The 14,055-nt window shown below is 58.0% G+C and overlaps 1 protein-coding gene across 5 annotated transcripts in view; it reads left to right on the forward strand.

The window, feature by feature from the left end:
* The window catches only part of SS18L1 (SS18L1 subunit of BAF chromatin remodeling complex), a 36,611-nt gene that overhangs the window by 3,120 nt on the left and 19,436 nt on the right, over positions 1 to 14,055 (forward strand). For 2 of the 5 annotated variants that reach the window (XR_002724701.1, XM_023183327.1), the window contains exons 2-4: positions 11,444 to 11,520; positions 12,476 to 12,560; positions 13,855 to 13,999. Coding sequence is in view for 4 of the 5 variants with exons in the window: in XM_023183327.1 (XP_023039095.1) it covers positions 11,444 to 11,520; positions 12,476 to 12,560; positions 13,855 to 13,999 (307 nt within the window). In the remaining variant the exon portion in view is untranslated. Of the gene's footprint in view, positions 1 to 11,443; positions 11,521 to 11,563; positions 11,661 to 12,426; positions 13,346 to 13,854; positions 14,000 to 14,055 lie in introns of those variants that run through there. The other 3 variants (XM_023183330.1, XM_023183329.1, XM_023183331.1) reach the window with 3 other exon arrangements.

Here is a 14,055-nt window from a genome sequence, read left to right on the forward strand (position 1 = left end):
CCGTGTTAGCCAGGATGGTCTCGATCTCCTGACCTCATGATCCGCCCGTCTCGGCCTCCCAAAGTGCTGGGATTACAGGCTAGAGCCACCGCGCCTGGCCAATTTCCCAGTTTTTATAAGGACTCTTTTATTGGTTTTAGGGCCTACGTTAGTCCAGCAAGACCCCATCTTTATTTCATTTTCAAATAGCTTGTTTCCAGTACCTCCCATGCGCAGGGACTGGGGTCCGGGCACAGTTCGGCCCACAAGAGTGCATTTGTGGTGAGGGCTATCCCAGAGAAGGAGCCGTGAGGCCGAGGCCGAGAGCCAGAGGCTCCCGAACCTGGCCTACGTGGAGCAAGTATGGGGGCACCCAAAGTGGAAGGGCAGGGAGTGCTGGGCTGATGTGGGGAGGGTAGCTGGTGGTGACCGGCAGCAGTGCGTGGGTGACATGGTCAGAACCACTCTGTGGCAGGCACCACAAGGGACATGACTGCTGGGGAACCCTGTGGTGGGGCTGGGCCATGTCACCACAGTGGCCCCTGGGCCTGGCTGGCTGTTCTCTGGCCACCAGCTGGGAACTGGAATGTCCTACTGTCCAGTGTGTGCTTCTTACGCTGCTGTTGGGGCTGGGGCTGCAGTGGTCACCACGGGCCATGTGGCCAGACTTGACCCCTGGGTTGCCTCCTTGCTGCTTGGTATACAGTAATTGGTCAATAAATGTGTTACTGTTTCTGTTAGTATTGGTTTTCTCATGGGTTTCCTTGGCCAGATAATAGCAGTGGTGTCTGCCGGTCTGCTGGGTGTCTGGCTCCCCAGTGCCTGTTGCAGGGTGGGGTTGGGGAAAAGCTCTGAGGGAATGGGACAGAGCTGGGAGGAGGTGGGCCCCTGGGTCTGCCTGCTGAGTGGGTTTGGTGTGGGAAGACAAGACCTTTGTGGAGTGGGTTGGTGCCATGCCCAGGGTAGGAGAGCCAGGGAGTGGTTGAACCTGGACCAGCCCTATCCCATGCCCTTGGTGCCCAGGTGCGGGGGTGGGGCATGGGCAAGGGGCACACTTCTGGGTGGGGATGAGCTGTGGAGGATGGGGTGCACACCCAGCAGACAGTGGGCACCTTGTGTGCTCCCTCAGACCTGGAACTTGCTCTCTGAAGGAATGCAAGCTAACTTGGCTAGGAGTGTTTGTAAGGTGAGAGCTGTCCTGTGACTGAATGGCTTAGGGATGCCAAGCCTCCCTTGCACGTGGCTGATTGACAGCATTCTTCCTGCTCTCAGAGGCTCCCCCCACCTGAGAAGGGGAGCACGGGGGCCTGTCTTTATATCCCCAGGGATGAGGGGTGGGGTCCCCTCATTCTGGAGCCTGGGCTCAGCCCCGGGGAGGGACCCCGCAGCCACAGGCCTTGCTTGGCCTCCTTGCTGTCTTAGGTCAGGTGAGGGTGGTGCTCTGCAAGGCCCTTGAACCTGAGCACCGTGGGCAAGGCAGGCAGGAGAAAGGCATTGTCCCGGAGGGAGCAGCCGCAGCCTGGCCTCTGTCCCCTCTGTCTGTAAAGCTGGCCATACATGCTCTTGCTGGGCGCTCCTGAAGGTGCTCTTCCCAGTCCTGCTCAGCCGGGAGGGTGAGGAAGCATTTGGATAAAGACAGTGCCTGCCCACTGCCCTTTACCCCTGACCTTTCCAAGGCTGATGGGTCTCCAGAGTCCCTGTCTGCCATCCAGTCGCTGGGTGTGGAGTCTGGAGGCAGCAGCCGAAGGCAGCCCAGGTCTTGCCCAGGTGGCGCTCGCTAGCCAGTGGTCCCGGATGTTCTTGAGGCTCCTGGCCTTTGCACGGTCTGTGCCCCAGGCCAGTGAGTTGGAGCCCGGGCACCTGCCTCTGTGTGCTTGGAGTCCGAGGACCGATTTCCTGGAATCCCCGGGCTGCAGATGGTGGAAGAGTCACGCCCGCCCCCAGTGGATGCAGGGGTCACGCCCTGTGGCGTGATACAGGGGATGCAGGAATAAACAGGCCCTGGGTGCTGAGCAGTTAGCGGGCCGGCACTGATGGCCCGTAAGGCCTGTGGGGCCTGGGAAGAGGAAGCGCAGCTCTTCTCCTCTGGTCCAGGCAGGCATCTCCACTGCCTCCCTGCCGTGTGATCACAAGAGGAATCCAAAAGGTTGGGAGAAGGTGCCATGGACGATTGTGGGAAGGAGGCTCCTGTGATGCTGGTCTGAGTCTAATCGGCCACCACAGTTGCTGTGCACAATGGGGACGGAAGTGGCCTATTTATATCCTCCTCACATTGGAAATAGGTGTGGGAAGCAGGCAGGTCCTTGGTGTTACCAGGATGAGGATGGGGCCGTGGAACTGCGGGGGGGCAGGGTGGGGCAGGCCGGACTTCCCGGGCTCACATTCTTAACCCCGCTGATGGTGATGTGTGCCTCACCTTTCTGTGGCCCAGTTTCCTTGTCTTTAGCAAGAAGACAGGGCTGTGGCCTCCCTCCTAGCCTGTGTGTATGGGTAAGGCAATGCCTGGCAGCCTGGTAATTGGTCAGCTTTAGCCTTTGATCAGGCACGCAACCAGCAAGGAACGGCCGGAATTTATCCGTGGCATTCGGAAAGGGAGGTAAGGACTCCGTTCCATACTGCAGGAAACCATCGCAAGTCCAGGGTCGTGTCAAAAAGAAAAGGCAGTGTCAGCACATGGAGGAGATGCACGCAGACATCACGTGTCGCTAGTGCAGTAAGCACGTCTTCAGCTTGGGAACTGTCAGGAGCAAAGTGATTGTGTTGTGCTGTGCTGTGAGACGCCCCAGAGCACCATGAGACTGAAAGCGATTGCCAAGGCGTGTGCAGATGCGGCTGCTGTTGTGTGTGTTAAGCATGTCTTCCCGTGTTCTTAGAGTCTTTGAAATTGCACACGCATGTCAAACACACAGTGGTGGGGCCGTGAGGCAGCAGCCAGCTCCCCCCAAGGAGACTGCACGTGTAAATTTGGGGGCTCTTCTGAAGCCCACAGACCGACTTCACATATTCCATAGTTGGGGGAATGTTCGGAGGGTCCCATTGGCTTCCATCAGTGGAGTCTGTAGTGTCGGCTTGCTGACCTTGGGGGCAAGGACGGAGCAGCTCAGGCTGGGCTCAGGGAAGGAGAGCTGATGGGTCAGCGATGTCTGCCCCGAGAACAGGAGTGGCAGGTGCTACTACAGGTGCCATCGCCAGCTTAGCCACCTGCTGATGCTCAACCAGCTCTCCGGTTGGCCAGGCTGGTCCCTCTCACACCTTGATGACTCCTAGGAGTTGATCCTGTGTCTGTGTCCACGCCATGGGTGGGGAGTGCGTGGCAGCCCTGCGTGTAGTGGCAGAAGACGGGGAACAATTTCAATGTCTGTCCGAGGAGACTGAGTACTACGTTGTGTCCATGTTGTGGAATTCTCTGGAGCATAGGAAACATTGAGTTTTTTTTTTTTTTTTTTTTTTTTTTTAAGGACAGCCTCTTGCTCCTTTGCCTAGGCTGAGGTGCACTGACGTGATCACAGTTCATGCAGCCTCGTCCTCCTGGGCTCAAGGGACAGGTGGGGTCTCTGTGCTAACAGAGGACAGTCTCCAAGATATTTGAGAGGAAAGGGAACTCTGTGGAACAGCGGAGCGGAACGTTATCAGGTGTGTGCAGAGTCGGGAGGGGAGTGCATGGACTCCATGCGAGACGCTTCCAGAAGGAGCAGAGCTGGCCTCTGGGTGGGAGGAGCCAAGGGTTCCTCCTAGAAAATTAAAAAGGTTCCGGAAGTCTTTCTAATTAGAAAGGACAAACGCGAGGACACTGGAGGTGTTTCTGCCCAGTGTGGGCCTCAGAGCCCCAGGCCTCCTCTGTGTCCGGCTTCCAGGGCCCCACACAGGTTCGTCACTGGGGAGAGACGGTTCTGCTGAGAGCCCCTCACCCAGGTTTTTGCCTGGCAGCCCCAGCCCTTCCCCTACTCTCTGTGGGCTCTGGGACCCCAGTTGCTCTCCATCCCCAGTTCTCATCCTCACTCCCTCGCCTACCCAGTCAGGACTTCAGCAGTCCCAGGCCCCATCCTTGATGCCTGGCTGTGCCTTGGGCCCTCCAAGCCACACCCTGTATCCCCCGTCAGTCCCCGCCTGCCAAATCCGGTTTCTCCGCTCACCCGCATGGTCCATCGCCATGGCCGCAGCTTCTGTGCCCCTTGGGTTCGTCTCCCTGTGGGTGCTGGGCTTGGCCCTGGGCGTCAGCCAGCCTGACCAACAGAGACACGTTGGGGCCGCCCCTCAGAGCCTGAGACCGCAGGGGTGACAACGCCGAGAGGGAGTGGGAGGCCCGGGTGTCCCAGCTGCCCCAGCGGCGAGCCCAACCAAGCCCAGCAGAAGATCCTCCCAGCTGGCCCAGAATCATGAGAATTAAGAAATCACGTTTCGACCACGCGGCTCAGGGAGGTTTGTTGCACGTTGGGTGATGGGTGTACCCAGCCGCGTTGGGATCTTGGTCCAGCCAGTCTTTGCAGTGGGTACAGGCTTCAGTTGAGAAAGTAACCCCTGCAATGGGCACAGGACTCCTGTCCCCCAGCAGTCCCCGTTCCCCTCTTCTCCAGCTCCTCAGAGCTGGCCTCCGTTCCTGGACACGCCCCATGGCCTTTGCACACGCCTGTTTCCTCCGTCGGGCCGTCCTTCCCCCACCTCACCCATGTGCTCCTGCCCAGCCTCCAGCCCAGCTGGAGGTCAACCCCAGAAGCCTGGGGCTCCGCTGCCTCATGGCCTTGAGCAGACGCTCACCCACGTTGGTCGCCACCTGACCAGCCACCCACGCCTACTCCACCATAAGAAGAGCGGGCCGCACCTCCTCACTGTCACCTCTACTCACCCAGGCCTAGGATGGGCACGTCGATGAAGCATGCTGAGAGATGGGGTCTCACCACCCCTCCTTACTGCGGCCCCCGATGCCAGCCTCTAGCTCCTCCGGATGGAGTTGCCACCTCATCTCTGTCTCCAGCACCCTCACCTCAGGAGGCCTCAGGCTACCAGCTGCAGTGCTTTGCCGGAAACGTCTCTGACACAGGTTTACTTCTGAACTTGTAGAAACTCAGCTTCTCTGGAAAGGGTGGGGAGAACTGTGTCTCACGATGCAGAAAAACACACAAGTGCACATCAGGAAGCTGGGAAGCAGTGTCTGCAGAAGACAGCAGTAAATGCAGAAAATGTTTAACGCTCCGGGCCACGTGAATGGCTTCTTTGTTCAGCCTAGTGTTAGAGGTACAGCCAGGTAGAGGAGACTCAGGTGGGCCCGTCACCAGCCCTGGCAACCCCAGACTCACTTCAGGCCTCTTTAAGGTTATTTTGCAGGTGATACCGTGAGTAAATGCTTGTCTTAGAGATTTTCATAAACACAGACATGTAAGAAACTAGAGATCGACAAGCTCCAGAGCGGGGGCCGCAGCTGCCTGTCAGTGCGTTTCCCTCCTGTCGGGGTCTTTTGCTTTGGATTTTGTGCTCACCAAAGCCACGCAGGCACATGAGGAGTCAAGACGTGCCGTGGGCGTGTGTGTTTGCTGTTCTCTCACACGGCTATGAAGAAAACCTGAGACTGGCTAATTTATGAAGGAAAGAGGCTTAATTAACTCACAGTTCCGCAGGGCTGGGGAGGCCTCAGGAAAATCAGAATCATGGCAGAAGGGGAAGCAAGGCACCTTCTTCACAAGGTGGCAGGAAGGAGAAACGCAAGCAGGGGAAATGCCAGGCGCTTGTAAAACCAACAGATCTCGGGAGAACTCACTCACCATCACGAGAACTGCATGGGGGAAGCGGCTCCCATCCATCCAATTGCTTCCCACCGGGTTCCTCCCACGACACGTGGGGCTTGTGGGAACTACAGTTCAAGATGAGATTTGGGTGGGGACACGGCCAGACCGGATCAGGGTGTGAGTAACCTCAGGAGTAATGCCTCCCGCCTCCCAGAAGCACCCTCTTGCCCTTCTCAAGGCCAAACCAGGTGGCCACTTTGGAACAGGTTTAGGGCTGCTGACCTTACCGGGTGACCAAGGAGAACGGGTCACCAGGTAAGGTCTGCCCTCCCTGCTGCACACCTGCGCTTCCCACTCATACCCGTCAGAGTGGCTTTCTCTGGAGTTGGATCTGCCTCTGCTGTTGACGGGGTGACGACAGACACCTCGCTCACTGCTGAACCACACAGGATCCTGTGACTGCTTTTCCTACCTGGCTTTTCTTTGTGATCACTTGTCACTAGTGTCTCTCCTTCGCTCAGGTATTCTCCTGGGTTTCAGTCTCAGGGCTGCTCTCCATGGGCCTCCCACCATTGGCCAAATTCTTTTGGCTTCTCTTGGATTGGGTCTTGGATCTTCTCCTGGGATTTGCTCCCTTGGTTTGGGGAAGGAGGCACATCATTTTATGGCCTCCTGAGAACAGGTGTTTGGGATGTGCCCCTTTAAAACAGAATTCCCACACTCCCCTCATCTGACTGCCTGCATGTTAACGCCACCTCATTTGCTGTCCCCTCCCCTCTTCTGTCCTGTGGACACGTTACTTTTGCCCTGACAATTTGAGAGTGAGTTGTAGACTTGGTGCCCCTTTACTCCCAAACACTTGAGCGTGACTTTGCGGCCAAGAAAGACATGATACTGTACAGAGACTGAAATGTGGGAGCCGATGTGGCAGCAGCGCAGCTGTCTGCGCCGACTCACTCTGACTTCCCTGTTGTCCCGGTAATGGCCTTTGTAGAACATCGTTAAGGATTATTGGAAGGGCCCTGGGACCATGTCTGTTGGGTCTCTCCTGGTTGAGGACCACTCGTCCATCTTCATTATCTTTGATGACGGGCAGTTTTCGAGGAATGCCCGCCAGTCATCGAGCGCCTTTGGTTTGGGTACAGGGTACGTTTTCCTAACTTGCGGGTCTGAAAGTGCGTCCGTTCTCCCTTCACTCCTGGTTGGGGTTTCGGCTGACAATCTCTGTGCAGAAGTCTCCCTCAGGAACAGACCATAGCCCTTCTGGAAGCCTCCGTGGTGAGTTCATCTCTCCTCCAGAGCCTCCCTCAGGCCAGGCCGTCGGCAGACCCCCCCCGCCCCCGAGGTCTCTGTTGGGACTGGGTCATTGCCCCTCAGAGGGTGTCCCTTGGTATGGAGCACAGCTCCTCCGGAAGTCTCCTTGGGATCGTCACCCCCTGCGGGCCCACGTAGGAGGCTCCATGCCGTCGGAATTCACTATGCTTCACGTGGAACCTGGTTTTCTCTCCTGTCATGTTTAGGATCTTTCTTTGTCCCTGGTCTTTTTGGCAGACTGGTAACCTGAGAGCCCTTCCGATGGGGAAATGCGTCCTTCAGCTCTGATTGAAGGATTTGGGGGTGATTTCCTCGCTGCTCCTATCTCTGCGGCTCCTGGAGGGCCGCGCTGGTCCACTCCTCTCTTCGTGATCTTTGTTTTCTCCTTGGTCGATCTGTCCTGCTTTCCGGGACTCTTTTTCAACTTCACGTTCTGCTCCTCTGTTGAGTTGTGGCTAACAGGGTTTCACCTCCAGAGCGCTTTCCTCTGTTGTTTCTAACCAGCATCGTCTTTTTTGAGGCTCCAGTAACCTGCATCACTGCACCAGCTGTCTTCGTGAGGATATTAATAATAGGTTTTGTTGGATTTTTTTAAAAAAATTTCAGGCCAGACGCGATGGTTCATGCCTGTAATGAGCACTTGGGGAGGCCGAGGCGGGCGGATCACTTGAACCTCGGAGTTCGAGACCAGCCTGGGCAACACAGGGAGACCCTGTCTCTACCAAAAAAAAAAAAAACATTTAGCCAGGCATGGTGGCACACGCCTGTATTCTCAGCTACTCGGGAGGCTGAGGTAGGAGGATCACTTGAGCCTGGGAGGTGGAGGTTGCAGGGAGCCAAGATCACACCACTGTATTCCAGCCTGGGTGACAGAGCGAGACCCTGTCTCAGAAGAAAAACAAATAGAAAAAACGGTTCCGTCTTGGGTAACCTTCGTCTCTGGATTTTGGCTTCCTTGGCTGGTTTCGGCCTTTGTCTTTCAAATGGCCCTGGTGTGGCTTCTGGGGATTGGAGGCCGGAGCGCCGCCTGCTGTGCTCAGGAGGGTGTGTGGTCGGTCTGGGGTTCGCTTTGAGGTGCACATTCCCTTCAGTGCCAAGTGTCTTTCCTCCAGGCTGGTCACTTTCCTAGAGATGCCCCCCTCATCCAGTCCCATCTCCTACCGGCAGATCCTGGGCGACCCTGAAAGGTGCCGGAATCTTAACATTCCTGAGCCTTGTGGGGCTTCGCAGCACAGTGTGGCTCAGGCCAGGCGCCCTGGGGGCACTGATTTGGTTGTCACTCGTCCATGTGCTCTTCAGCTTCAAACTCCCGTGGCTGCCATCTTGTGCCCTCCCCTTTCGGTCCGTAGAAGGCCGTACCTGTTCCATCCTCAGTTGCCGGCCGGGGCCTGGGGCTTGGGGCGTCCAGTCTGCCACCTTTCGTTCCACCTGTCCTGCCCTTTTTGAAATAGGTGTGTGTAACATATGTGAGAAAGTTCTCTGTATCCGCTTTTTTAAAAACGCACACCAGGCCGGGCGCGGTGGCTCAAGCCTGTAATCCCAGCACTTTGGGAGGCCGAGACGGGCGGATCACGAGGTCAGGAGATCGAGACCATCCTGGCTAACACGGTGAAACCCCGTCTCTACTAAAAAATACAAAAAGCTAGCCGGGCGAGGTGGCGGGCGCCTGTAGTCCCAGCTACTCGGGAGGCTGAGGCAGGAGAATGGCGTGAACCCGGGAGGCGGAGCTTGCAGTGAGCTGAGATCCGGCCACTGCACTCCAGCCTGGGGGACAGAGCGAGACTCCGTCTCAAAAAACAAACAAACAAACAAAAAAACGCACACCAGTTCTGTGTTTTGTCGTGTGCGTAAATTCCGCGGCACCGCCCTGGCCCGTGCACAGCCGCGGGGGTCTGTTTAATGACGTCGGCGGCTTGCGCCCCCTGGCGCATCCCAGCCCCGTGCCGGGAGCGATGCTGAAATGCCCGCCGTATCTAGCTCGTGTCTCTGGAGACAATCTCTGCCTGGGGGTTAGGAGTCGAGAAGGGGAAGCACTGAAAGGGAAAGCAAGAAAGCCCATAGTTGTCCCCTTCCTTCAGTTCATCTAGAGGCAGAGCCATCTGGAATGCCAGCGCCTGGCAGGTGGGCTCACCCTCACCTGCCCACAGGGAAGCCTGGCCCGCAGCGCCCCCTGGCGGCGCCCCCATCTCAGGACGGCTCCTCGGCCCCACTGGGCTCAGCTGAGTGCAGGGCACCTTGTCCCCAGCAGGGAGAAAAGTGGTAAAGAGTGGAAAGGGGGAAGGTATAACTTAAGGAAAAAATAGAGCAGGATAAACCAACCCTGAAGTTGTGGAGACGGGCGGAGGAGGACGCTGAGTCGAGGGCAGTCACTTAGCTGGGGCTGTGGGTCTGGGCTCTGCTCTGCTAGGTGGCCTGGCTGGGCTCTCTCCGCCCTGGACTCCGGAGTCTCTGCCTGTGGATGGGTTTGGGCCCCAAGGTCAGACTGCAGTTAAAGGGCCACGTTGCAGGGTGGAGGCACAGCTGGGTGGCCCCAGGTCCCCAGGCAGGCAGGTGAGCTGAGCTCCTCCTCCCCTTGCCCTAGGGGTCCCCTGCTCCAGGGCCTGTTGAGCTCCTGCTGGGAGCAGCCTCATAGAGCTGAGATGACCCAGCACGCTGTGGTGGAGCGAAAAGGCACGGCTTTTTCTTGGGGTGCTAGCCTCTGAGCAAAGGCCTTTTTATGGAAAGCAGCAGGTGTGGTGGGCTCAGTCCTGTGCTTCCCTGCAGGTGGAGGCGGCTGGTCACAGGGCGGGTGTCCCCTCTTTTCAGTCTCCTCCCACGCCCCCTCTCTCCTCTTTCACCTCCTGTTGGGTCTCCATGGACCACCCAGTGCTGCCCCCAGGTGGACGCCTTGGAAGAGCCAGCTCTTTTGTGCCTGCTCCCCATGGCCCGTGGGCATCCTGTGTGGTGTCTGCAGGATGCCGCCTGGCCCCAGTCCCTGTTCCTCTGCTGCCACCCACCCCTCCCCACTTCTACCAACCACCAGACTCAGCACATCCTGAGCACGTGCAGGTGTGTGGACACAAGGCCTTGGACCGCTTGATTTGGGAGTGCTCCAGTACCCCCCTGGGGCCACACGAGCACGTTCAGGAGGCCCTTTGGGAAGGAAACCTGGGGCATCTGTGGGCCCAGCCCCCTGCTGCTCAGGTGCGGCCAGGCACACGGGTCACCGGGTCACAGACAGGCTGAGCCCCTGCATCTGACAGGTTCCTGGCAGTGCCCATCTTGAACATGGAGCGTGCTTGGCAGAGTGTGTGCCTGGCTGTCCCTGAACCAGAAGCCTCCATTTTGCCAGTTCTAGGAGCACGTGGTGCCTGCGCAGGGACCCCGGCCCTGCTGTGGGAGGCGCACATCTGGCCGTTCACCTGAGTCACTTGAGACTGGTTTAATGTGGGTTTGGAGTCATGACCCTGTCTGTACACACACACTTTATGTGTAAGATACAGAAGGTTCAAGACAGAACCGGCCTTCCCTGTGTGGCCTGTGGCCCATCCTGCTGTTCTGCTGCATTTCAGCACCCCAGGGGTGAGGGCTGCGGGTCGCCAGCCCCAGGTCCAGGTCATGCCCGGTTCTGCAGTGTCACCCACCTTTCCTGCCCCCTCGCCGGCCTGTGTTGTGTGTGGTGTCTTCTATCCGTGGTGCTGTCCCTGCCCCTCCCAGACCCTTTCCTTCCTTCCCGCACCCCGGTTGGTGGCAGCCCCTGCAGGAAGTCTTGATGCCACCCACCTAGGAGTGCCCTGGACCCCTGCTGATCCTGAGGGGGGCAGCTACCTGTGTCCCACCCTGTGTGGTTGTGATTTGAGGCTGTCCCCTCCAGCTGGGGGCTCCAGGGTGGGGTGCCCACGGGGGTCCTGACATCCTTGCTGTCGACTTGGCTGACCCTTGCTGCACAGATGCTCTGCCATCAAGGGCCCTGGAAGCTGGAGGGTCTTTCAGGGTGGGGGCTGCTGGAGGCACGGGGCCTCCATGTTTTCATCTGTGGGCTGAGATGGCCCTGCCGTTTACGGGTGAAGTCCTTAGCACAGGGATGTGTGAGTGTTTGGTCTGTGGTGGCTGAGGCCATGCATGTAACGACAGCTTCATACACAGAGCGGGCGTAGCATCCCAAATCTGGAAATTTGAAGTGCTCCAAAATCTAGAACTTTTTGAGCGCCAACATGAGGCTCAAAGGAAATGCTCATCGGAGCATTTTGGATTTCAGATTTTCAGATTAGGGATACCAAACCGGTGGGTCTAAAACAGATATCTCCAAATCTGGAAAAATCTGAAATGTGACACGTTTCACGTAAGGGCCACTCAACCTATATGAAAACTAGATGCGTAGCGGTGGCGGTTCTTCCCGAGGGCCAGCGGCAGCCCCGCGTCGGCAGCGCCTGCTCACGCTCTCTCCGCAGATGCTGGACGAGAACCACCACCTGATCCAGTGCATCCTGGAGTACCAGAGCAAGGGCAAGACAGCTGAGTGCACGCAGTGAGTGCCCGCCCGCCATCCACGGGAACACTTTGGGGGGGTCATGCAGACTCTAAGCATGGAGGCCAGATATGTCCCGAGAGCCCCCCAGCATGGAGGCCAGTGCGGGGGCCAGATATGTCCCAAGAGTCCCCAGCACAGCTGCGAAGCATTGCTGCCAGAACTGGGGTAGTTCCGAGGGAGGCGAGAGGAAAGAGCAGTGTGGGCAGGCCTGGGCCAGCCTCTGTGGGCAGCTCTGCAGCCCAACAGCCAGTGAGCCAGGAGACAGCACCTCCTCCAGGTGGGACCTCCTGTGACCCTGTGACCCTAGGGCCTGACCCAGAGGAGGGGTGCATGGCCAGTCTGCCACCCTCCAAGCGGCTGTCCAAGTGGCCATCAGACTGACCTGGAGGTGGGAAGTAGGTGAATGGCCTCAGACACCCCTGGGTGTGAGTGGGGTGAGGGGACTGGGGCCCCACTGGTGCGAGGTGTACGAGGGGCCTTCCCTGGCAGAACTGTGCTTCCCCATTTCTTTCCAGGACTTTCTCAGGGTCGCTGGCTCTATGGAGTCCGCCCACTGCCTGGTTCAGCTGGACAAGGGCTCTGTCCCTCTGTCACCTTCAGGCCCCTGCCTCCTCGTGGCCGCCCCCGTTCCATTCTCTGAACAGACCAGTGCCAGCTCCCATGTAGCTGCTACCTTAGAATCTTTCCATAGTTTTTGGCATGGGATGGGAGCCTGCTCAGGGTTTGGGGTAGAGGCTGCCCTGCCGTCCCCACCTAGACCCCAGCGCCCTGCCACCTGCCTGTGTCCAGTTGGGCAACTAGCTGGCATGTCCCTGGGTGTCATCTGGGGTCCGGGTCCTCATGGGGTTTGGCTGGTTGTCAGACTGTGTTTTTCACACTTTACTTCTGCCTTGGGTCCACCTGGGGACTCCGTGGTCCCGTCCTCCTGCCTCACGCATGCCCCCTCCTGCAGGTACCAGCAAATCCTGCACCGGAACCTGGTATACCTGGCCACGATCGCAGACTCCAGCCAGAACATGCAGTCCCTGCTTCCCGCCGTGAGTACCCGCTGAGGGTGGTCCCCTTTACCCAGCAAGGACTCCGACACTGCCTAAAATCGGGAGTTGTGGGCATGTCACCTCAGGTAACAAAGATGACTCAGAGAAACCAAAAATACCACTAGAGTCACCAGAAATGGGAGTGTGGGCGGTGGTGACCAACCCTTCCTGACAGACTGAGGGTAACGACAGCGTCTGAGGTGGCCGGGTCGGACCTGTGGTTCAGCCTCTTTATGTATTGAAGGGAGGGAAGCCCCGGAAGAACCACCGTAGGAACGGCCGCAGCTCTCGGGTCGGGGGTGGGGAGAGATGGGATGGGGGCCCTGCGTCTCCCCGGAACCTCTCCGGGTGCTTTGAGCAGTTGTGAACCATGCACATGCGCTGCTGTGGGTGAAAACAGAACTTAAAAGAAAACATGCCCAGCACAGTACATTCTCCCAATGATAGTTCAAATTTTTTATTTTGTTTGATTTTTTAAAATGCATTTTTCCAAAATTAAATTGTCGCCGGGAGTGCCGTATCTCCTAGTGACCCTTAGTCCTTGGCAGGTGATGACGTAAATGCCAGGATGCGTTTCGTGAGTAAAAATGTTAAACCCACCTCCATTGACCTGTCACATTGCAGTTCTTCACCGTGCAGACACCCGCAGGTCCTGGTGGAAATGTCCTTTTTTTGGCCAGCTGTAGACAGCGTGTGTGTGCACACCTCCAGAGCTGCTGTTGGACCTTGATCTGGGAGAGTGCTGAGGGTCACTTCACACTCCCTTCTGTGTGGTGTGATCCCAGGTGGGCATGGGGTGGGGGGAGTGAGCGAGGGGAAGGGGCACTCACAGCAGGAGCACGGGAAACAGGAGAGGGATCCGCTTGTGCCAAGGCCCTCAGCTTGGAGGGGTCGTGGCCGGGGAGCACAGAGGCGCCGGCCGGCTGTGCCCGAGAAGGACAGGGTGCACTGGGGTGGACAGGGGAAGGGGTTCCCTGCTGTCCAGGAGAAGGAGGTCCAGCTTTTCAAACCCAGGCATGTGTGGATGAACTCGATACTCAGAGTTCCGAACGCTCATCCAGACGCTCACTGTGCCATCTCTATCTGGGCCTGGTGCTCTGCGGTCACCTGGCTGTTCTGGGCCTGGTGCTCTGGGGACACCTGGCTGTGACGATGGCTGTCGATTACGAACATGGACCAGGTGGCCATGACATGTGGCAGCAAATCTCAGGCGCCCTCTCATCCCTGGCCTGGCTTGTGGAGGTTGCTTTCCGTGAATTAACCGTTTTCCCTGAAAACTTCCTGTTGCCTGCAGCCGCCCACGCAGAACATGAACCTGGGCCCTGGAGCCCTGACTCAGAGTGGCTCCAGCCAGGGCCTGCACTCCCAGGGCAGCCTGAGTGACGCCATCAGCACGGGCCTGCCACCCTCCTCCCTCCTGCAGGGCCAGATTGGCAACGGTGAGTGCGGTGGGCGGGGGGGGCATTCCTGGTCACAAGGCCACCAAGGCAGCCCT

This window comes from Piliocolobus tephrosceles, chromosome 20 (genome assembly GCF_002776525.5).
Source record: "Piliocolobus tephrosceles isolate RC106 chromosome 20, ASM277652v3, whole genome shotgun sequence".
Taxonomy (NCBI): domain Eukaryota; kingdom Metazoa; phylum Chordata; class Mammalia; order Primates; family Cercopithecidae; genus Piliocolobus; species Piliocolobus tephrosceles.